The following is a 25,063-nucleotide window of genomic DNA, read 5'->3' as shown; positions in this document are numbered from 1 at the left end:
TTATATACAATGGAAAGAAACACACACTTCTAGAGTTTAATTTGCCTTTCTGGAAGACCACTGCTGCACCCTGAGCATGCCAATATGTATCCACTGATACAAAAGAACATGGTGGGAGTAGTTTACAAGGTAGGTGTCTAAAGTTAGGCGAGATGAAACTGAACCCAAGTGACTCGCTTTTTCTTTGTCTCCACTCCTTTGGGATAAATATTAGGAAAGGTATATCTGATTTAAACTGATGAGCAATTTCTAAAATTCACCCACTTTGAGGCATATCAACAGTTGATCACCTAAGGAAAAAACTAGCACTTATAACCACTCTTGAAAGTACACAGCACTGCGACCAAATCTCGATGTTGCAAATCAAGTTGCATTTGAAATCCATGACACAGACTTTCATCCCTCCCCTCCCTTCTCCAGCAACAGGAAGAACTCGTCTTTCCAAAAAACTGGATTCTAAACTATGCCTCAGGCTGCAGTGAGTCAAGGTTTCATATGGGATTGGTTGAGCGGTTGTTTCTTTTTTGCCTTGTGGTTTTTGTTTTTTCTTCCCCTAAAAAACTACCAAAGGGATTTGGGGTGGACTCAAAGTGTAGAAAAGTTACCATGTTTTATAACTAGTAAGAGACAGGAAAACTTTTACTAAGTAATAACTGCTCTGCATATAGTACTTATTTGTGCGGTATTGGACATTACAATTGGTTATGATTTCCTATATTGCCAAAGTTTTTTTCTTTCTTTTTTTTTCTTTCTTTTTTTTTTTTTTTGAAAGGGCAAGCACATCTGGCTTATAATGTTAGTTCCAGACATTCTTTGAGCTTGGTTTTTGCTCTACCAGGAAGCTTTTATTATATTTTTTAGCTTTTTAAAAAGTTCATATTGCCAAAGTGCATTTAGTTGCCTAGCAGAGCATGCCTTTAACTCATAATCAAGAACAACAACGTGGCAGCAAAGATAGAAACAAAATTAAAACAAAGTTGTGGAAAACATGTAGTGATCTGGTTTCTAGATAATATTTAATTGCATCTGTTTGAGACAGTGCCTCTTATAGCAATGGATCATCAGTGCAGTTAAAATAATACTGTACATGCTAGCCGATACAAAAAAGCCAGACAATTGAAAGTCTCCCTTATCACTCAGCTATTCAGTGTAACCCTGCCTCCTACACCTTCTTCCATATGTGTGTTTCTACCTGGCAATCAAAAGTGCTAATTTATGAAAGCTAGTAGCTTTCAGACATGCTCTAACTTTGGCAGAGAGAAGTTACTTAGCTTGTCCTAGATCTAACAAAGAGGCAGAGGCAGAGTCAGATATCTAACTCGGGAGTTTTAAATCAAGTTCTTTGATTTCATCACAAGACAGCATTCTTTACCCACTGTATATTGTCTCGATGTTAATTAAAGAGTGTACTGTGTAATTCTACAAACTATACACAGCTAGACAAGAATTATTTTTTGAGATCGTGATTCAAAAGCTTATAATTATTCATTTTACTTCCCTTTTGTGTTCAGGAACTGAAGCAACACTAAAACTTAGCCAAATGTTTTTCATATATATAAAAATACACATATTATATATATTAAGACTCCAAGAGAAGTACATTTGAAATCTTTATGCAAATCAAAATATAATTTTATACCCTTGAAAAAGTCCCAAGATAAAACAGAACAAAAATGCTTCACAGTGTTAGAAGGAAGAAGAAAACAAACCAATCCCCAGATACACTTTGTAGATCGTATCATTAACTTGTGAGGTGTGTCTTTTGTTTACCAGTGATTTGGTCTAGAAAGTCTAGATGCAAACTCTTTTCATATAGGACTTAAACATAATTTACGACTGAGTATGTGCAAAATTAAAAGGAAACAGTAGCACAGTATTGCAATACTTGTATTACAAATAAAGTCAAAACGCTAATTAATCCTGTTTCTCTTCCTAGCTAGCCTCTCTGTTGACCACACAGGGAAAAACAAGCTGCAGTGCACAGATATGAGTCACCATCCATGCATTCGTATCCTGCCAACCAGCTGTGTGCAGCAAAACCTTAACTGTAACTTAGATGCTAAGGGACACTGTTGTAAAAATAATTAGGGTTTTAGCATCAGTAGAGGAACTGCATTTTCCTACCTCAATCCTTTCCCCAAAATATCATTCAAACTGCATCCAAACAGAAGCTAAAACTGTCCTTATCAAGAACAAAAGCCTAAAATATTGTTCACTCAACATTAAACTTCTGAGATAAAACAATTTTAATTGTTACTATAAATAAAATATAAGATGATAAAGAGTTTTTTTCACAAAGCTTCTGAAAAAACCCCAAACACTTTATTTCCCAGTAGTCAACACTTACCAGTGATTTCCATTCATTTCTCCCATGCAAATTCAGGTGAGAGAGCTAGTGGCCAAATAAGGATATATTACCTGGAGATGTTTAATCCCCTCTGCTCGAAGTATCTTACTTTGCATATACAAGCAGAAGTTCATGGATCAGAGACCAAAACTCACGTATCTTATTTTCTAGGCCAGTGGCTCTGGAATCATTATTACTTGTAAGTTATTCTGTAAAAAAACACAACAGTTTCAACAGCAATGTCTGAGGGAGAGCAAATTCTGTAAATTTATTGGCAAGGACAGTAAATTAATGATAAATCACCATTCAAAACACTGAACTAGGCATGAAGTCGATTCATATTTTAAGTGACTATACCAAACATTTGAACTGCTTTACAAGAAGATTATGCCTTAAAAGTATCAAAGGCTTAAGGGTAAGTTGGAAGGTGCAATGCCACTTTTCAAGAGTTTTAAAAGGTATAATGTTGAAGCTTAGTTGCCTTACTCCTGTTTAAGCATTTTAATCCTGAAATATTATACCTCTGAAGCTGTCTTAGAAGAACCCTAACAATTTTATGTATGAGCAACACACCCGGACCACCTGAAATAACAAAAAAGTAGGGAGGTTTTTTTCAAAGATTTGTTTGTGTTGGAATCTCATGAAACACAACCAGCACATCCACTACATTCAGGAGATTACATAAAACCTTACCGATTTTCAAAGCTGTTCATCTTAACCAATATGGAAGTGAAAATAGTTCCATAGTCAGCATTTAAGCATGGACTATTTACAAATAGTTCAATAACAATTTAGGCCTAAAAAACAAGAAGAAAAAAAAAAATAGAGAAAAAAACATCAGCGGCACCTGGATCCTAGAGTTTCTTCAAATTAGAGTTCCTGTAACATTTTGTATTACTAGCAGATTAAACCAGTATGAGAATACTTTCCTTGCTAAATTCATTGGGGTCGTATTACCCACTTCCCCTACACCAAGAATCTTGGTAGAGTTAAACAGGCTTACCCTCCCATTTTCCTTCCTGAGGAGTACAAGAATTTGGATATGAAACAGTACTAAGTTCTGGAAAGCCATTTGAGGTTGAAGTACACGCAAGGAGACAAGGAAGTTTCATACAGTTTATGTCAGCTGCAATAGCCTGGAACATTATAAACAAGTGCTAGCCAAAAGCTTTAATGTTCAACCCTATATCAATGCAGCAGCTTTGGCATTTAGCTTAATAAATATCACACTGTCTAGATTCTACTGGTGAGGGTACTTCAAGCTGTTGTCATTCACACTTGGCTTGGGATAATTTTGATACACCTCTGACAAACTGTGCATAGGGTGGCATAGCAAAAAGTGCTGGATGAGCACAATAACTCACTTGTTCTGGTTCAACATTGCATACATTCCTATGTCGTGTGAAACAACTAATGCAACATAGGTACCTTATTCTGCCCATTCACAGCTGCAGCCTCAGTTGCCATCTGCCTTTCATCTTTGTTTCCTGCATCCCTGGCACTTACATCTAGTGTGGAAATTGTTTTTGCAAACTTCCCGCGTCCTTTTATACATTTGTCATTGCCTGACTCAACATGCTCTGAGCTATGCTCAACTGGAACAGACATTCTAACAAACAGAGAGAGAAATCACTTCTGAACAGTGGAAATAAAACCATTGGTGTTAGCCTTTTAAACTAGTGCATTCGCTTAGCAAGAACAACACAGGAATTCCTGGGATCCATCCTCTAGAACTTGATCGCAATTTTGTTAGCGAAGGCTGACATGTGGATTTATATCGGTATATTTGAAGGGCTCTTTGAACTCAGGCATACCACAGCTGTCTCGCCTTCCTCTTGGGTACTGATAAATATTCTAAATAGCTTTCACTAACTGTTATTTAAAGATGGACGCACAAGTGTCAATGTAAAGGGGAAACGGAAGAGCTTTCTCCTTACGGGGATCAACGTCTTAACAAAAAGGACCTATACCTTATGGATTTCATACCTGTACAACTATATATGGTGGCATTGTATAATAAAACTTGTAGGGTTTTTTTGGTTTTAGTCAGACTCAAGTTATGGAGAAAACATTCTAGCATCTATTAACATTTTGGCATTGCTGGATTACTTGTTAACAACTTGTTGCCTTAATCCCAAAACACACAACCTTGTGTTGTTTAAATGAATTACCTGTGAAAGTCAAAGACCCATCTTCCACAGAACCTATACACAAAAGCACCTATTAGGATATTTATCTAGGTGGGCTAACCACTTATTATTGTTTAGCACTAATAATACTGAAATAATTTCTGTTGTGACTTTAGTAAAAGAAACCGAAGTCTAAGTCCTTTGTAACAATATCATTATCAGTAACATAATTGAATCCACCCTTGCATCTGGCCACAGCATAGTTCAATAGATTTTGATATTAAGAGCCTCAAGTATCTCACTTTTCAAATCACCCACCTTGCCAATTTTCTGTAAATTCAAATTTGCCTGTGAATTAAATATTTGCAATCCTTGCTTGAGTCACTTAGTTAGACCAGGCAAATGCTTAAGTCCATATACTAAGAAAAAGTCTTCACATTTTGCACTCTCGCTTAACTACAGTTTTAAAGAATTGTCTAATAGGTCATTATAAAATGAGTTACACATGTAAAAACATGGACATAACATTATATATGAAATGGAGGCTATGCTAACTGAATAGGCTTTAGGTCCTAGGCCTCAAATCCAGGAAAGCATGACTGCTTTAGCCCTGCTTTATCAATGATCTCCCTAACGCATTTCAAGTTAATCAAGTGTTTATACACTTTACTAGATCAGGGTGCTCAGATTTCCTTTTCATTACCGAGTTTAAACACAGCTCATGACGTTGCCCAGGGGACAGGAGTCTGGAACATTCACCTTTTGACCACAGCAATAAAGTGTGAAATCTTCCATATTTACTCACAAAAATCTCCCAGTGAAAATTATCTCAGGACTACTGACTGTTTTTCAATCTGGTTTTCAAAATGATAAATTAAGAAATTAATTTTACAATTAAACATTACACTGTCAAGGACATTATTAGAATCTGATGCAATTATTGGGTTCAGGTGAAGCCTTGGCTCCACACCAGAACCAGTAAGAAAACTTCCAACGGGGAAGTTGTATTATGTTCCATTAACCGGACTACTTCCTAAGAACGCAAGGCTGCCTACAACAATAGTGACCTCTTATCGTATGCTCTTCTAGGGCTTCTTTTGATCCACTTTACTGCTTGTAGACTTTCAACCCTGAAACATCTGTGTGAAGATCCACCGTCAACTACTGGAAAGTCATGCTACTTTACAGAGCACCTACACAGTAATTTTCGAAACCAGTAAAAGCTCACAGGAGCTGTAATCCATCACAGTGAGGTTGACTGGGGCACTCTAGGACTGACAGGTGGAGAGGAGGAAAGGTTGTGAATCCGAGAAGGATGCAGCAGCCGGGATTTTGAAGTGGTCTATGAATTCTTGCAACCAGAAGTTCTGCAAAAACAAAGGGATGAAAATAAGCTGAAGTTGAGTCTCATATTGTTTTAGCAGCATAGACATCAAGATGCAAGATCTTGGATGGTTTCTAGTGAGTAATTTGAGATTCTGAAACTTGATCTACTGTGAAATTCCATGAGCAGAGAAATCCAGGAGAGAACTTAATAAGAGACTACAGAATGCTGTTTAAGCTACAACAAAGTGTTAAGATTTTATCTTTGTAACATCTGAGAAAGAATGGTGTAAATTAATTATTTGCTGCAACAGCATGAAATTATAGCTTTCTGTAACATACAATCTTAAATTATGCTACAAGGTCAGATCATTTTATTGTGTGGTTGATACCCTGTTGGAAAAAATCCAAACAATATTTCTCTTTGCTCAGCAAAACCATTATGTTGATTGAATCGGAGCCAATATGTACACTCATGAGATATCTTGCCTTAACCTTATTTGTAATTTCGTTAGGACAGAACTACATTTACAATGCTATAGATAAGCTACAGCAAGGGCCTCATCTTAAAGCTGCTGTTTCAGGGGTTGTAAGTCCACTTAAAGCCGGCTGTCTCCAAATGAAACACTGTTCTGACTCTGAAGACAGGATAAACCTTTCCACAGAAAATTTGGTGGAGGAAAAATAACACTATCTTTGGTTGGGAGAAAAAACAGAATAATGGTGGTGGAAATTTATTAGTATTTTCTAACATCTCTAAACCAGAATTCCAGTAAGTACTCAGTTTGATTATTCTGGCTGAGGCATCTGAAAGAAAACTACTAGACTTCAACATTTACTGCTATATTCCCATTCCTGAACGAAATACACATTGAAGATTTATTTAGCCCTTCACCCTGGGTGCAGACATGCGATCCTGAAGGACAACTCTATTTGGATTAGCACAGGAACCCCTGTTAAATTGCCATTTGTCACTCTTCAACAGAAATCTCGTCAATGATGTGTTACAGCAGAATCGAGCCAGAGATTCTTTCTTACTCTGTTAATATAAATGCTATCAATACCTATCTTCATACAATAGGCTATTTTATGTCACTACAAGCAAATAAATGCTAACCCAAATACAAATTCTTAAATACACACTCAGATAATTATGTCAACACACCTTACCGGTGGCCACATGCTATTTCAGAAAAACTTTTAGAGGAAATACTAACATGATAGTATATAGCTCTTCAACTAAACCAGAGTCCCAAGAAACCTCTGTAAGCTAATCCAAAATTAATCATTTAAATTACAGCAAAATGCTGTCCCTTCATCTAAACACTAATGAGCTTCTGGTAGCATATACAATTGTCAAATTTCTGACTCTCGTAAGACATCTCCACAGGGCAAGGTCAGCTGGAGAGATTAACAACTAATCCATTAATCCACTAGTTTCATACCAATCCATCGCGGAGGTCCTTATAGAGAAAGCCGGGCACAGAGTTCTACATCCTGAAGATAATGTGCAGACTATTTCTGTGAAGCCCGTGTTCTACTTAACAGAAACACAGTTTGACACTCTGCATATTTTATGGAGTCCAGACTTCTCCTAAGTGTATATAGTAAAATTAATATCAAATAAACACACAGAAGAGAATAGTGCATGAGCCATTAAAATTACTTTCTGCCTTTAAAAAAAAAAAAAAAAAACAAACCTGCAGTGAACCAAAAGCTTTACATACTTTAGAATATGGAAGTAACCTATAAACAGCATTAAGAGAACATTCTAGTAAGTCACGGCGGTGGCTTTGCTAGGAGTTTTTATTGTCTTTAATGAGAGCTGCCTTACGTATCTTTGTTTTATTTACATATTAGAATAAATAGGAAAATAAACTGTTAAATAAATACAGCATTAAAAAGTAACAGTTTTTACTCTGTATGCCCTATGACAAATATTAGACTGCAGAAAGTCAGGCTCTCTTAACAGACATTCATTAACTAATATAATGATAACCCATGTTGCATATGACATATTTATAAATGTTTGGCACTTGATTTACACACTGTTACAGAAGTAAGAAGAACAGACCCATCAGGGACACTGTGGAGCCCAGGTATCTTAGTGATAGTAGAAGTGAAATGCATCAGATCAGCTTTTGCACCCACCGTACACGATAAACTGATGAATATACTCATATACTCGTACTAGCTTTTGTCTATTTTGTCAGCTTAAATGATGCACCTTCAAGTATTAAAATGGGCTTACACTTGTACTTAAATCTGTCGTACACAGCTGTCCCAATTTTAGTTGGTTTTAGCCACTACTATAATAAAATTATAGAATTGAATTAAAGAAGATTCATACGTTGCTCTTTAAATCATTTTTTTCTTTTCCTTGTGATGAAGAATAGCTTTACGTTCAAGAGTTTACATTTTACAGTGTAAAATGAAAAATTAAACTCAATTGTATAATGTCCTTTGCACTGCTTTAACAATAGGCGAACATGAAGTACTTTGTGAAAGTCTAAATATGTGAGACTTCACACTAATTCATATCATAAATTACTGACAAACACAAACCGAATAATCTATTAACTACTGTAAGATGTTGCAGTCTTGTTATTATTTGGCATTATCTAGAAAGAACAGTCATAAGCATATTGTATAAACTGATTCACTCAAGGTAAGGGTACAAGTAATGTTTTAAGTATAAACTTGACATGAGATAGTTTAGTATTTTTAATGATTTGCTCCGAAGGCATTTAAATTGATTACTAAGATTAGAAGCAGAATCAATACATTGGACTACTTACATGCCAGAATGTGCCTTAGTGGTTTTTTTACAATTTAACTTTTATAATATGTAATAAACTTTTTAATATTGTGCCATTTTTAAAGGATAACAATGTATTTCTTAAAGTGATACAACTATGATAACAGGAAAAAGTCTTACTTCTTTCTGCTTTCTCCTTTTCACCATTGATCACAGAATTGCTGAGATTGGAAGGGACCTCTGGAAATCATCTAGTCCGACTCCCTTGTTCAAAACAGGGCCAACTAGAGCAGGGTGCTCAGGGTTGCGTCCAGTAAGGTTTTGAGTATCTCCAAGGATGGAGACTCCACATCTCTGGGCAACCTGTTCCAGTGTTTGATCACTCTCACCTTAAAAATTTCTGTCTCATGTTTAAATGGAATTTCCTGTATTTTAGCTTGTGCCCATTGCCTCTTCTCATGTCACTGGGCGCTACTGGGAAGGGTCTGCTCTGTCTTTCTCTCTCCACCCACGAGGTGTTTACAGACATTGGCAAGATGTCCCCAGAGCTTTCTCTCCTCCGTGATGAACAGTCCCAGCTCTCTCAGCTTCTCTTTGTCCGTCAGATGCTCCAATCCCTTCATCATCTTTGTGGCCCTTCACTGAGCTTGCTCCAGTATGTCCACGTCACTCTTTTACTGCGTTGCCCAGGACTGACCATCGCGCTCCAGACGTGGCCTCCACCAGTGCTGAGTACAGCGGAAGGATCGCTTCCCTCAACTTGCCGGCCAACGCTCTTTCTCATGCAGCCAGGAGGCTGCTGGCCGCCTTTGCCGCATCCATCACCTTTCTAGGTGACTGAGGTGAGGCTGACTGGCCTGTAGTTCTGCAGATCCACCTCCTTGAAGATAGAGTTGACATTTGCCGCCTTCTAGTCCTCAGGAACCTCCCCTGATCACCACGACTTCTCAAAGATAATTGAGAGTGCCCTTACAATGGTATTTGCTACCTCCCTCAGCATTCGCAGGAGCACCCTATCAGATCCCATAGACCCGTGTATGTCCAGTTTGTTTAGATATTCCCTAAACTGATCCTCCACCATCAAGGTTGCCTCCCTTGCTCCAGATTTTCCTACTGGACTCTGGGACCTGTGATTGCTGAGGTCAATCAGCGGATTGCCAGAAAAAAAAAAAAAAAAAAAAAAGAGTGAAGGCGGCATCAAGTACCTTGGCCTTTTCTATGTCCATTTTCACCAAGCCCCCGCCCCATGTGGCAGCGGGCCCACATGTGTCTTAATTTCCTTTTGCTGACGATAAACCCACAGAAGCCCTTCTTGTTGCCCTTCACATCCCTTGCTAGTTTCAACTCCAAATAGGCTTTGGCTTTCCTAATCCCATCCCTGCGCACTTGGAAAGTGTTTCTATATTCCACCAGGGTCACCTGTTCCTGCTGCCCCCTCTTGTATGCTTCCTTTTTCTATTTCATTTTAGTCAGGGGTTCCTTGTTCATCTATGCAGGCCTTCGGCCACTTCTGCTTGACTTTCTGCTCATTGGGATGGACCATCCTTGAGCTTGGAGGAAGCAATCCTTGAAAATCACCAGCTCTCCTGGACCCCTCTTCTCTCCATGACCATATTCCATGGGATTTTTCCAAGTTCCTGAACAGGACAAAATCTGCTCTCCTGAGTTTCAGGGTCACTGCAGGCAAAGCTGCCCCCAACCTTCACATCCCTGACCAGGTCTCCCTTGTTTGTACATCAGGTCCAGCAAAGAGCTTCCCCTTGTCAGCTCCTTACCGGCTGTGTCAGGAAGTTCAGGAAGTTACCAATGCTCTCCAGAAACTCCCTTGACTGTTTGTGCCCTGCTGTGTTGCCCTTCCAGCAGATTTCAGGGTGGTTCAAGTGTCCCTATGAGACCAGGGTCTGCAAGCATAAGGCTTCTTCCAACTGCCTGAAGAATGCCACACACTTTTTCCTGGTCAGGTGGTCTGTAGCAGATGCCGACCACAACACTGCCCACCTCAGTCTCCCTTTTTAACCTTAGCTCATTAGGTCTCAGCTAATCATCGGCAAAACTTCATGCGTTCCTCCTGCTCTCTCCCCGCCTCGCCATCCCAGCCTATGCTTCCTAAAGAGCCTGCATCCATCCGCTGCAGCACTCCAGCGATGTAAGCTCTCCCACCTACATCTCTGCGATCCCAATGACATCATAGCCCTGCCGCTGCATGCAGGCCTTGAATTCCTTCTGCATTAAGCCAAGAATTGTCTTAAAGTCTGTTATATTTAGCACCTTTAAAATAACCCAGTAATACTGTCGCCCAAAAGAATAATCACATACAGAAAAGAACTTCTTCAACAACAAAAGAGGAGAAAAGGAAGAAACAATCTGTGCGTTTTATTGGTATTAACGTACAGTTCCATTACACTTAGCTAAATATGACTTTTTTTTTCTTTTTCTCTTTTTTTACTAAAATGCAACATATAAAAAACCATATAAAAACGCTGATTGGTCAGCTAAAAATACAAAGCCTGTTCACAAAAACTAAAAAAAAAAAAAAAAAAAAAAAAAAAAAAAAAGCAGCCTGTTTTGGACATATAACTACATACAACTTCATATTTATGGCCCAGTTCACTCAAGATCATAAGAACAGTTTTGTTTTCTGTACTATAACTGCTTTCTGCACAAGGATCCAATACAAGGGTTGGTTTTGGGCTTATAAATCACTATAGGTGAAGACACATGTGACCGACAAGATACAGGTCTCTTACTCTTCTTCATGGTAAGAACACCATCTTCCTTTGGAGGAGGCACATTTACAGGTTTCCAAGGAATGGGGTTACAATATGCTGGAACTGGATACAAATTTCCATCAGCACACCCTAAAACATTTAGAAAATACACATAACTAAACAGGAATATTTACACTACAAGCTTTACAATGCAAGCAGATATAATAATCATCTGGACTAACAAAGACACAACAGTGTCTTCAGAGGAAGACAGCACAGGCACATCACATAATTTAAATGATTCAAAGTAATAAATCTTCCACCTTTTTTTTTTTTTACCAATAACTGGCATATTGTTCATCTCTATTTAAAATAATAAGCAGGTCAAATGCTGTGTAACATTCAGAATGCTCAGTCCTTTGTATACTTAAAAGCTGTCAATGTCTATGAATTGGATCCTTAGCATTATTTCAAAACATTTACGAATAAAAATTCCTGTCACCACATATGCAAAGCTCACATATTTTTCCATCTTTGCTTAACTGTTATTCTTCATTTTATTGAGGAGAAAAATACACTAATTATCCACATATACATTAATAATCTGCAATTAATAACCTAGGGCCCATAAAGCAATATCAGAAAAACTAAAATGCAACAGAAGGAACATGTTGCCCTATCAGTCATTTGTCTGTAGTGAAATTTCAGTGCATACATCATGTGGTTGGGTAAAACAAAGCCTGTAATATATTCTATTGCATGAACACAACTGAGTAGAGAAATATTTTTCAAAAATCACTTAAACAAGTGATTGCAGCTGTGGGGAAATAATGACGGTCCAAAACAAAACATGAAGGCAAAGTGTATCCCCATCTATAAACAGATGTAAGCAAACGAGCAAAGGTTGTTCACCTGCTTTATACACTTTCTTAAACATTCAGAGCCTGGAATTTAGGTCCTAAAATATTTTCTGTTGCGAATTCAAATAATAACAATGATTTTAATTATATAAAAAAATAAAGGCAAAAGTATGTATGTATTTTTAAAGAAAATTTAATTAAGCACTCAAATGTAAAAATGCAATGCTATTTCTTACTGCTCTTCTGCTTTTGTACCATGCGGGATGACGAAAAATACAAAAATAAAGTGAGACTCACAAAACACCACACTATCAACAGCATTCTCTTTAACGCTTCCCTTTAAAACAAAAAAGGAATAGGATTACAGAAGCCAAGAAGGTGTGATGCAAGTGTAAAGCTAAATGGAAAGGAAATCTTAGCTTGGAACACAGGCTGATTCCCATGTCTCCTTTTTCAGACAGGACTTCTGTCAGCCTCTTATTAATCTTTGCATCTGAAAAAAACCACCTCTTTTCTAAGGGGGATTCGGGTGCGATAAGGTGGCACACACCTTCTGTAATACGAACACTAACTTTACAAGGATGCCAGCATAACTGATTTGCTTCAAAGGAACCAGCGATTGGCTCTCGTGATTCCTATGCCTGATAAGGAAAATGAGATCAAAATCAGTTATAATTTGGTATGCCATATTATTCTCTCAAATAATATCAATTTTCTCCCAACTAACATGAAGGGCTACAAAAAAATGCACAAAGGGTCTCAGAGTAAAAGCTTCTCTGACTTATACCATATGAGATATTCATTCCCATGTGCCAAAATTAAATACTGGATGAAAAATCTTAAACAGGCTTCATTTCACATTAAACGATTAGAGGGAAGGAACCACAAACCTAAGTAACTACGGTTGTGTAGCAGAAGTACAAACCTGTAGACTTCCCACGTGGGAAGCCATAACCATTTAAAACAGGGCGTGGTTTATTTCTAGCATTATGTAGCCATTCCTTAAAGATCTTCTCTGATCTTGCTTTCTTCTCCTGTAGTTCAGCTTCCCTTTCTTTTTCTTTTTCCTAGAAGTAAAAAAAAAGAAAAGACCTAAGATATTTATAGACAAAGCCCTGTACAATAACTGCTGAATATATTTCAAATATGTTTTCAAATAAAAATACATTTTCCTGACCATAGAAAAGTTGCATTTTTTTAATTTAAGTTGGGGCGGGGGGGGGGGGGGGTGGGGAACCAAACTCTGCATTAATCCAGTGTTTCTCTGAGAAAAACCGCTCAGAAGATATTCTGAACATAATGGGCAGATGGCCAGGGCCTACTGTGCTGCAGTTAGCCTAAAGAGGCTATTGCATCTGGGACAACCATCCACTCTTCTCACTCACCCACATTCGTACAACCCTGTATCAGCCATGACTGGGTTGCCTCCAAGCCTGGAGCAGGCTTGGGGAACCATTAATCAGAAGTAAAACAGTGTGTTTAGGCATGGCGTTTGGATTTAAACTAAGTTTAATTGATACTGTGAACATGGCTTACAGGAATCTACAAAATGAAGAGGTGACTAAAAGAAGGCATATGGTTTAAATCTGTCTGATGACTTCCATTTTCTTGGGTTTCGAGGTCCTTCTACTGCGCATTTTAGAGGCTCAGCAGAGACACAGAATCAGTTTGCTAAGCAGGAAATAACCACCGCCAGTACAGAATATTTAAGTGTGTTTTAATTAGATGGGAAATTTTGAAAGACTGCAAAATTAAGGTCATTAAGACCTGAAAGTTGATCTGATACAGCTTACAATATTTTAAAGTTAGTCCAAAGAAATTATTATACGTACTCGTGAAATACTTACAGATGTATTCTGCACTTTAAGAAAAACTGCTGTAATTACAGGGGGAATATAGATAAATTATTCTCACCACAGTCCTCCCCCACTTAGCTACAACAGTAGCATAGTACTCCTATAATATCGCATATTCTACTGAAAAATTATACTGTAATGTTAATTAAATTAAAATACAACCAATCAGCTTCACAGATAAGACTTCTGGTCACACATTTCATAGTTTTCAGGCATAATCATTACCAACATGTGATATTTCAGAGGAATTCTGGATGATTCCTGCAAGCGTAGCCCTGTTAGAGCATTTGTTCTAGTGAGCGAGGGGACCTCAAAGCCTGTACTTTATGAAGCTTACAAGTAAGAAGTCTTCTGAAGCTCACTATAAAAATACATAGGTGATTAATTAATATGAAATAACATTAAAACCAGAACTCTTAGCATCAGATTAGTACAGACAGATATGAAGAAAAATGCTTTTAATTAGAAATATGTGCAAGTGTAATGATAATATAATGATAGCAGTGGTGCTGGGAGAAAAATGCCCAGAATGCTGCCTATTTTCTGTCTGGGTCACCCTGCAACAGACTGAGTAATAAAGGTACACTGTGTCGTTTGCATTTCTCTTTCCCTTATCATATCACAATTGCAGTGGGTTTGCAAAGACTGTTAACAAAAATGTGTTAATACGCATCTTGCTTTGCTGACCACACCTCAATGTCTTCAGTGCACTAACATTACAACTTTTGAAAGTTTTTGTCATGTACAACACTGCCATTTGATAAATTTTAATCAATTCAATCAACCAATATATTTAATATAAATTACAAATCGGGTAACCCCATCCAAATAAATGATTAATTGATTAATACCTTCTCTTTCTTCTTCTTTTCTGCCTCTTCAGCTCTCTTCTTCTTTAACCATTCTTTATACTTTACTTCGGCCTTTTCTTGTAACTGCATTTTTTCTAGTTCCTTTGTGGCTTTTTCTGCCATTTCTTTGCTCAGCTTTCGTTCCCTTTCCCTTCTTTCCTACATTAAACAGATCAAAGAAACAGAACAGAAACTTTTCAGTATATTTCAATGGGCAATTCTTTTGAGGGATACAGTTAATTTTATTACATAATTACTAATAAAATCATCACAACCCTGAAAAAAACATCATATTGGAAGATCTTTGAAGACAGAACCTATTCATTACTAGGTTCTAGATAAAATAGTTTTAAACATATAAACTTGTCAGAAAACATGATAAAAAAAATTACTTTAAGCAGTCCTTATGCTATTAAGTTTACTACTCTGTTTTATTTATTCAGACATTTTTTTAAAACACTTTAGACACTTCTCAATATTTCTGGGAAAGAAATATATGTTGCAATTCTTGACAATAGTGTGTTAGTTTTACTTTTCAGTGAATCCAGAGCAAACTACAGTTCCAAATGGAAGTCAGGAAAACTGTCCCCTTCTAAGAGTCATTGACATATGCAGATTGTTCAGCACACTTAAGCATAAATTGATATGAAAATAAGAAGTTCACATTAGAATCCAGTTCATGTTTTGTGGTATTGCCTACATTTTTTATATTCTTTAGTTCATTTCTGTATGGATTTCTTCTATGAATCAATCCACACATTTCTCTGCTTCAAATGATGAAAGGGAAAATGAGAAAACACACTCTAGGGCAGGCAAAAAGTGGCAACTGAGTGTGAAGTGAAATTGCTACCTGTATAATTTGGAAGATACAACACACAGAGGTGTCATTCACTTCTACGTCTTTTCAGGGTGTGTGTATCTTAACGGTACAAAACAACATTTCAGGGGACCATTCTCTAAGCTAACAAGCACATATTGATGGCCTTTTCTTGATCTGGAGAGGGCAATGTTTTCATTTGAAGACTAACAATAGCTCTCACTTCCCTTCCCTGTAACCTTTATGAAATGACTGGGATTCTACTGATTCAGTACTACTTCTGCTTAGCTCACTTAGCTCTGAAGAACCTGCATACACATGTAGAGGCAAAAATCTTTACCAGACAAGCTGTGTGCATGACTTGGAGAGGAGGCAGAAGACTTGAGATCAAACAGTTTCCACTTCATACAGAAGAGCTGCTGAATAAAATCTTTTTCTTTTAAGAAATCTTTTTCTTGTATGCTCCCCTGCAAACTCCTCTTGAACAAAGATGTGTAGTTTAGCATGAACTGATGCTGACTTAGAATTATTATAGTTGGCAATATGGATGTCAAATGCCTAGAACTACAACTGCAAAGTATAATAAACTGGGTCTGTCTTCTTCATGGAAAAGAGGAAAAACACATTTACAAGAAGAGCAGGGATATACTTCCCTTCCCATTTTACCTCTTATAAGCACAAAAAGTCAGAAAGCTAGAGCTCTGCTCTGCTCCCCCCATGGGCCCCTCCCCCCTTTTTTCCAGATTTACTGCACTTTTGGAAAATTCAGTTATGCATAAAGAAACAGAAGCCATAATACTGGAGCTGGAGACCAGCACCGTTCTCTCAGTCTGGTCTAAACAGGGCATCTGCTGGTTCAATCCTTGTCCTCCATACCAAAATCCACCAGTAATTCAATATAATAGCATCATACAGAATAAAAATTTTAGCTTATATTGCCCTGCAAAACACTAACTCAATTCTGCCATTTATTGGATGAGATGACAAGTTGCAAAACCAGGGCAAATAAAGAGGAAATGCATTGCTTTCAGGTTAAAACATTTGCCAATTTTTTTGTAAGACCCAGTACTGGATATTCAACGCTTTCATGTTTGAATCCTTACCCACACTACATGAAATTGTCTCGATAAAGAAATCAGTCTAAGCATAATCTTAGCTTACTCTTGGCATTCAGTTTCTCTGAGCATGTCGTAATGCTAAACTGCAGACTTCTTATCAGAAGAAACCAGTTTACAGAATTGTTTGAGTTAGTGTGCCCCTCTCTGTGTTTGGCAACACTAGAAGCATTACTACAATTTTAACATTAGCAGCTAAATTATGCATTAACTCTGGGGTATTCCCCCCCCCCTTTTACAAGCTATACCTTATTAACTGTATTTACCATAATCTCTGAGGTGGATGTTTCTTCACCTAAACCATGATGATACTCTCAGTACCACTGTTTTGGTACACTCTTGACAAATATTCTAATCTGGGGACAAAGAGTTACTTGTGTACACACTGCACACAATTTCACAAAACAATTAGCTACTAACAATATTTTTTCCTTGGGTTTGGAATGTTGGGTATTTTTCATTTCACTTCTAATCCATTCTAGTGAACATCAGCTGAATCTGTTCTGCAATGTAGGGAAAAAGGTCAGATATGAATACACTCCAATTTCCATGCATATTCTGGAATGTAAAACTCCATAGAACTACAAAATAATGGAAGTCTTATTAATATGATTTCATAACAATGTTTGTAAGGCCTGTACATGTGATAAAACTATTATTTACAACTAAGACCAATGAAAAAAGAATTTCATTCTGGAAAAAAAAAAGAAGTTGAGCTTCTGAAATATTTTTGTACTAGTGAAGAATGGAAACAAGATCTTTCTTAACATGAAACAAACCCTTCCATGCTTAAATACGTTAAAAAGGAAAAATAATCTATTTTTGGCAAATTATGCAGATCCTAAGTATCACCTGCCTGAAAAACAAATTACCAATTGTCTAAGCTTTTCCTCATTCTTCATCTAAAATTCATCTTAATGTCTTTTATTCAGAGCTGTTCCTCTGTCCCCTCATTACCAAATATTCCCCACATGCATCTCTCAACAACTCCTGTTTTGAGACAGTGATAGTCTGGGACACATAAAAAGCATTAATGTAGATGAGAGATATATGCTAAAACAGTGAGCTAAAACCATTGGTGAAGAACGCTTACAAAGACTTCAAATCTTTTGTTGTTTGCTGGCTTATCTCTATTGTACATGAAAGTTACAAAAGTAAGAATCTTTCAAAGCTATGGTCTTTAGGTAAGGGTCTTACCAAATAAAAAGCATGAAAATAAATATAGGAGAAAATTTAAAAAATGGGGCCCTTCCATACCAAAAGGAAATTGTTCAATAATGGACAACAACTATAAGCAGAAAATAGACTAAAAACCTTTCTGAAGACTGTAATTAAAAGGCAGGGAAGCTTCTTAAATTATTATCTTTAATCGCAATACTTCAGATGAGTTTAGCCACTATCTAGGCTGACCCAAAGTTAAATTGGCTCCTAATGTAAACAATGATATGCCATGCACACTACCATGAAAGCCACAGCTATTGCTAAGTTTCACTTGCAGTGAGACATCCTTAAGACAGCAGAGTCCCTGCAGAATTGCAGGCTTGCAGCTGCCTAGAAATTATTCTGCAGACAAATCAGAAATGCTTCCTCTTTCTCTCATGCGCAGAACAGCTTTTCGTTCATAAAGTTAGTGTACGCCACATTCCCAGCTGCTTTAATAACCTGCTTCATGTCAAGTTCCTGTCACCCTGGCCTTCCCAGCTTCTCCCATCCTCATTACTTTCCCTTATACAACTTTATAAAAAATGCTAGGAATGTGCATATTAATGTACATGTTCTTCGATCCTCCCTTCACTCTCCTTCCACGTATATACAGGGGGAGGGAAATTATACAATTTGTTTATGCTTGGTGTTGTCAGATTGGGTTTTAAAAATTCTCTTTGATCTTGCGTTCAAAACAGACGTGATCTATTCACTAAACCACTAGCAAATTTACATATACTTTAAAATATGATAAGACATATTACATAAATTAAGGTATTGATTGTAAAACATCCAGTTACTCATTGCAAGAAAGGCGTGTTTTCCCACCACCCCACCCAAGCACATTATTAAGGAGAAAGGATACAAATCTGGCCTGCGGGTTCACTGCTCTGGGCTGTGATCCTATCAAGCCTCGGAACCTAATGAAGCCTGGGCTAGGTCAGTACTTGGAAATCCCCCACCCAGAACAAATCCAGCTATCCCACAAAGCACTGATGGTGACTCAGTAGGCAGCATGTGTCTCACTGAGTCAGTACCAAACCAATGTCTCAACAGCAGAACTACTAACTTTTCAAGAAAAGTCAGACCGATGCATATGTGGAGAATTCTCAAAGGAATTTAAAATTTGGAGAAGCATCCCACTTCCTTCCTGACAGAAGGTAGACATATTAAATAATTTTCCAGGCAGAAAAAAGCCCAATTGCCATCAAAACAGAGACGCTATATTCAACTGGAAGAAAATTAATAAAATATTTTCTGTATTTTCATATAAATGATTAAATGAGAGGCTGGAAAGGGTAAAGTGCAAAGCTGCTTGCTGTTCTGCATTTTCTATGTAGAGTGTCACTGAACAGAAACATTTCCAGATATTAATGTTGTGGTTTATATTTTTTAAGACGCTTCTCACGGTAATCCTTTCCCATTTTCTGGTCTGCAGAATATGACAACATTTTTCTTTTTATATATAACTGATGGTTCTATTTCGCAGCTGCTTGCTCTGACATCTTAGCTACCATATTCTAGCGTCATTTTATGCTGACTGATGGCAAAATATAGGAAAAGTCTACACTGCCAACATCAAAACATATATCCAAATTTCCTCATATATCCGCATAATAACCCTGAATGTCAATCACATTTAGCAGCCTCGGAAATCTGGGCTGCTCAGCCAATTGTTATTGTCTTTTCAATTTAGCCCTATTACACAGCTCAGTCACCAAGCCTAGCCTGCAGAAATACTTCTTTAATGTCTCCAGAGCTGGCATGTGAAAAGAACAAGAGGCTAGAAAGGAGGTCAGTGAAACAACACTGAGCTGCATTCGTCTACTGACAGGCAGGTTTACAACAATTTACTGCTCAAGTTCACACAAAGTCAATGCAGACCCCACTGCAGTCTAGTAGTTGGAGAATGGTTAAGATGGTTACGTGCATGGATCCTTCTCCCAAACTGCATTTCTTTCATGTGGGTACTCAATATCTGTGACAAACAGAAAGTCTTAGTGAACTTGGTCTCTGAACACTCTCAGGGTCTTCAGAAGAATGCAGACTCTACAAATGCTGCTGAAATGCAGGAGTACTCATATTTTAATCATCTGCCACCCTGAATTCCTCCTCCACAAATCTATCTAAAACTCATTCTAACACTAACCATGAGAAATTAGTTCATTCTACTTACAGAAATCTCAAGGTAAGTCTGGACACAATTAAGATTCAGGTACAACCTAAAACTATAAGCACAGTACTGGCCATGCAGAACCTCACAGAAGAGCTTTGTGTAAAGACACATCAACACTGTGCTAAAAAAAAAAAAAGAGAGAGAGAGAGAGAGAGAGAGAGAGAGAGAGAGACTGTCTTGTAAAGTACTCCAGGTCTAGATGCTGAAAAACCCACAACATGCAGAAAAAAAAACGTTACAAAATTAAGCCCAGAGTTACAAAAAAGTTTAGATATGTAAAGACAGACTTGGGCACCTAAACAGAAAATTTAAATTCTTAAATGACATTGCTTCTCAAGGTTGGAAGGTATTTATGCTAGATATTTAAGCTTCCCTCACAAATACATTTCTTGAAAGGGTTCAGTCTTCAAAAATGCAAACACCTCAGCATCCCTTTCAAGTCTAAACTGTCAGCAAAAAACCATAGCACATCAGGCTCTATATAAAATGTAGCAGCAAACACAGCTTTGACTTAGAAGAATAGTTCAGCTGTTAGAACATTAGCCTAGGACAGGGAAGATCGGGATTTCATTACCTCTTTCCCTGAGGGGATTCAGACTAACATGTCCCACTGTGGGGAGAAGACTCCATCTACCAGGCTGCAGGCTGGGATGACAGGATTCTCCACCCCTTCCGTTGAAGCGGTACCACTCCTCACAAAATAATTAAGAACTCATTGGATGAAAGAGAGCATGAGTGAGCATGACTTTTTAACTTGAAAGTCATGCTCAAGCTGCTAAACAATCTGTATTCTATATCAGCAGTGGTGAGATAAAGTATGCGTTAAACAAAATCTTTGGAGTAAGAGTTGAAATATAAGTCCTTCTTCTGTGAGGAATCACGCAGCACACCAAGAAAGGGAAGTCTGCTCCAAGAACATTGTCATTCATTGTTTTATAGTGTGTTGGTTCTAAGCGTTCATATTTCTTACTGCTTTTTCCTTCTTATAAAGATTATCAGCCAACAGCAAAGTAAATCATAAGAACAAAATTTTTAATGAAAAAGCATCAAAAGAGAATTTTCCCATCCTGTACCTGTTTTCCATTAAAATTATATTTTTCCGTAAGTAACGGGGACTTACTGAAAGAAAAAAATGAACAACAAAAAGTTGAACAAAGTTCTATGATTAACGCCCGCTTTGCTCATATTTAAAGAAAAAATAAAAAGTGATGCCTTATTCTCTATTCAACAATGCAGAAAGTATTTGAAAAGCTACAGTCAAATTAACATTGGTATTAGAATAATTAGTTTTTCCAATGTAAAATGTGTAGCTTCACTACTTGTGCTCTTACAACTTTGCTAGATATCACATTAATATAGCATAAAGTATTATATGCAAGTTAAAGACTAAAGACAACGTGTTTCAGAATTACAGTTATTTGGGGATGCAAGCATTCCGCTTTTGAGCTGCGTGGGGCTAACCCACAACAATATAAAAATATTTATATGTACACATATGCATATACATTAATTGAATACCCTAGATAATTCTAAGTTCATATTCTATTGGCATTCTAAGAATGAAGTAGTTTTGCAGAGTCAATAAAGGTGGATTAAATATGATTGGACGATACCATATTAAATAGAGTGCAGAGGGTAGACTGCACTGCATCAGTGTTAATTTTTTAAATATTTAATCAAAAAGCCGTTGTCATTAGGCCTGACCTTTAATCCTAATAGTTTCTTCAGCATCAATTCATAAGAGGTTCTGACTGTTATGACAATGTTCTAAAGAATTAAACGGTCACATCAGTTTACAGACACTTTACAATTTATGCATCGACAGTGCATTTCTCAAAGCCTTGGTACTTTGATTTGAAGGCAATTAATCAGGACTTCAGCAATTACATGTACCTTACTTAAGTGTTCAATCCCATAGTTACTGATAGGAATGACACTCCACATCTTGGGATCAAAAGTTCATGTAAAACGGGAACAGAAAAAGAAACCTGCTACTGTCAACAAGCTTCCTACTCTATAGTAAAACATTAGGAAGTAACTCATATATAACTGGGGTTCTTCAGATACAGTCTTCTAAACATGGCAGTCTTGATAGGTGGGCAAGTCTTAAACCCAAATTATGCTTACAAAGGCAGGGGCTGGGCCCCCATTTACATGAAGATAACAACATTTCACGTGAGGTGAAATAAAGGTCATAAAGGTCCACAGTCAAAACCATCCTCAGTTCTTTAGAGAAATACCAGTAAGGGGACACAGAATAAGGAAGAAAGGGAGTCTGGCAAAACAAAGGCTTTATAAACCAAACTGTAAAAAGGAGTTCTCCATACTGCACCTCATGCCTGGGAGATGAGGCTGTCAGGGTAAAGCCTTCTTCCTGGAATAAGGCTACATATGTCTTGAATTAATTAACTCAAGGGCAAATGAGGGCAAAAAACCAAAGTGGCTTCAGACAGCAGCTTACATATTTTCCAAAAGAGAAGAGAAGCTTTTCACTAGCATCTCCAGAAACTTCCACTGAATAGAACACAGTAAATTATCAGGCAGTAGAACCAGTGCCTGGTCACACCGTGAAAGAACTTGGAACTGAACCACACTGGACAAATTCTGAATAGTGGTGGTCTTCAAAGGAAACACTAAAAAAGAAGGTATGAGTGAGTGATCAACTCTGAACATCTATGACCTCACCTATCACTTTTTTTTTTTGCATGTTTTATACCCAGCCAGAGTTTTGTCATCACATATTAATCCATCAGAATTTAGACAAGAGAGAAAAATCCTTTGAAGGAACCAGAAATGGGATTCCCAAATATTTTTAATATATTAAGCAGTACTTTTATCTTCATTCTTAAACTGTTATTTACCCAGGTCTGTAAACAGTCTTGGTATCACCTACAGCCTGCTAAGCCAGTCACAAAACCTTTATTTGTTAAGCAAGAACACATTTGATAAAAGACAAATCACAAAGATGCCACTATGAAGAGGAGATTTTCAAAATATATCACACACGTAGTTCCCCCGATCCAAATAATTCCAAGACACAGCTGGGGGGGGGGGGGGGTGGTGAGGTGAGGGTGTTGTTGGTTGCTGTTTGGTTTTTTTAAACTTACTCGGTGGAAAAAATGACTGAAGTTAACTGGTCTGTTCAGCGTCTACAGGGAGTCAGCATACAAACATGAAATGATAAGACTTTGAAGGCCTCTTTTTTTTTTAATGATAAATTCTAGCCATTCTTTACCTCTTGGTTTTACTTTCAATAAAAAATTCTACTAAGAATGGGTCCTTTCTTGGCCCTTTAAGTACTTCTTTCTGTCTGTACCTGAGTGCTGTGTACTAGTTCAGAATGGTTCCATAAACAGTTCAGGTTGCTTACTTAGCATATCATCATATTAAACTACATAGTTACACTAAATAGATCCAACTTTTAAGAAAACATTCAGCTACAAAATCATAGTAGACAATGTCAGAAGAAGCTACATATAAATGGCTTTTCAAAATCAGTCCAGTACTGAATATTTTACAGTCTAACGTTTTAGAGATTTTTCAAAGGTTTAATCTAAATCCTAGTGTTTTAAAAGTATGAGTTTAGTCCTGACTACTGCCTCTTGTATAGTTCTTGAATTTGAACAGAAGAATCACATATTTTCAAAGAACTTGCAAGAATGCGGTGAGTCAGTGAAATCAGGTATTTTTTCCCTAAAGGAAAAATACCTTTTTCCCTGAAGCAACAAAGAACTATTAGAAGGATATTAATAGTTTTTCAAGATTTTACTGACAAAATAGAAAATAACAGTGGAAAAAACAGCTTACTTATTAATGTGAAAAAGTAGGCAAGTGAGCTTTCTATGGGATCTTTATGTATACACATATGGGAGTATATATAACAAAAGCAGTGGCTGACTTTCAAAACAGCACCATAAGTAAGAAAAAGTTCATAGACCTAATAAAAATTTGAATTGATTTAGGAGCCAGAACAACTACATAAATATACACCTACCTTATCCCAGTTTAGAAGTAGCTCAGGTTCTACATTACTTCACCAAAATACATCTTTGTACTTAAAATTTAATAAAATTTATACTTGGCACAATGAATTATAAGCTTTCAACAGAGCTACACCGTTTCAATCCAAAATAAACGATACTTATATGGTCAATTTCACCTCTTAACAGCTTTACTCCTCCACATAATGTTAACTGATTTACCCATTTGTGGTTAGTGTAACTTTAAAAATAAAAAGAAAAAAAGAAAAAAAAACATTAAGTGCCAGAATGAACAACATGGAGAAAGTAAGCTTTCACAAGCATTAATTCTAACCTGAAGAAATGAGACAGTAGTTAGTTTTCAATACCTATTCAAGATTTAGTTCTATGATAAGATTGGGATCGAGGACATCAATTCCTTTCTTTTTAAACTTCACAGTTCCACTACGAGTTGCCTCAGAGCTCCTTACCAAACTGGAGTCTAAATACAACAATTAGCAATCAAGCAAACATTTTAACATACCAAAAGGATTAAGACAGATTCTAATGGCTTTGCTGATCTATGTCCAGTTCTGCATACCATTCAAATCAAGGCTACTTTAATAACGAAAACATGACACTGAACACCAACTTCGCTTGCTCAGCATTTATAATCATGCCCCCCTCATTTTTATCACTAAATCTAACAGTAACTCAGAAATAAAAGTTTTAGTTACATACAAAGTCATGTTGGGTTCAAGTAAATTTTCTTCTGTAATCAAAAGCATGTTTGGAGATAGTTTAGAGTTAAAATATTTTGATTAATACTTCTGATATTTGTTAAAAACAGAGCTCTATTACATCTAAACCAAAACAAGTCAAATAGACAATTTACTGTTTGTCCACAAATGACTCAACCTTAGGAGAGAGTGAAAGTAAGACTATTTTTGTCCAGCAGAGA

The 25,063-nt window shown here is 37.0% G+C and overlaps 1 protein-coding gene across 3 annotated transcripts in view; it reads right to left on the bottom strand.

Annotated features, from left to right (window-relative positions):
• Positions 1-10,904: 10,904 nt before the first annotated feature.
• The window catches only part of CCDC34 (coiled-coil domain containing 34), a 29,152-nt gene continuing 14,993 nt past the window's right edge, over positions 10,905-25,063 (bottom strand). For all 3 annotated transcript variants that reach the window (XM_030039803.2, XM_041129336.1, XM_030039802.2), the window contains 3 exons: positions 14,833-14,991; positions 13,051-13,192; positions 10,905-11,415 (listed from right to left, as the gene is read on the bottom strand). In XM_030039803.2, the coding sequence (XP_029895663.1) occupies positions 11,201-11,415; positions 13,051-13,192; positions 14,833-14,991 (516 nt within the window). In that variant the 3' untranslated portion in view covers positions 10,905-11,200. The remainder of the gene's footprint in view (positions 11,416-13,050; positions 13,193-14,832; positions 14,992-25,063) is intronic.

This window comes from Aquila chrysaetos, chromosome 16 (genome assembly GCF_900496995.4).
Source record: "Aquila chrysaetos chrysaetos chromosome 16, bAquChr1.4, whole genome shotgun sequence".
In the NCBI taxonomy this organism is placed as follows: domain Eukaryota; kingdom Metazoa; phylum Chordata; class Aves; order Accipitriformes; family Accipitridae; genus Aquila; species Aquila chrysaetos.
The sequence above is the reverse complement of the archived record's forward strand: the minus strand, read 5'-3'. Positions and strand labels throughout refer to the sequence as shown.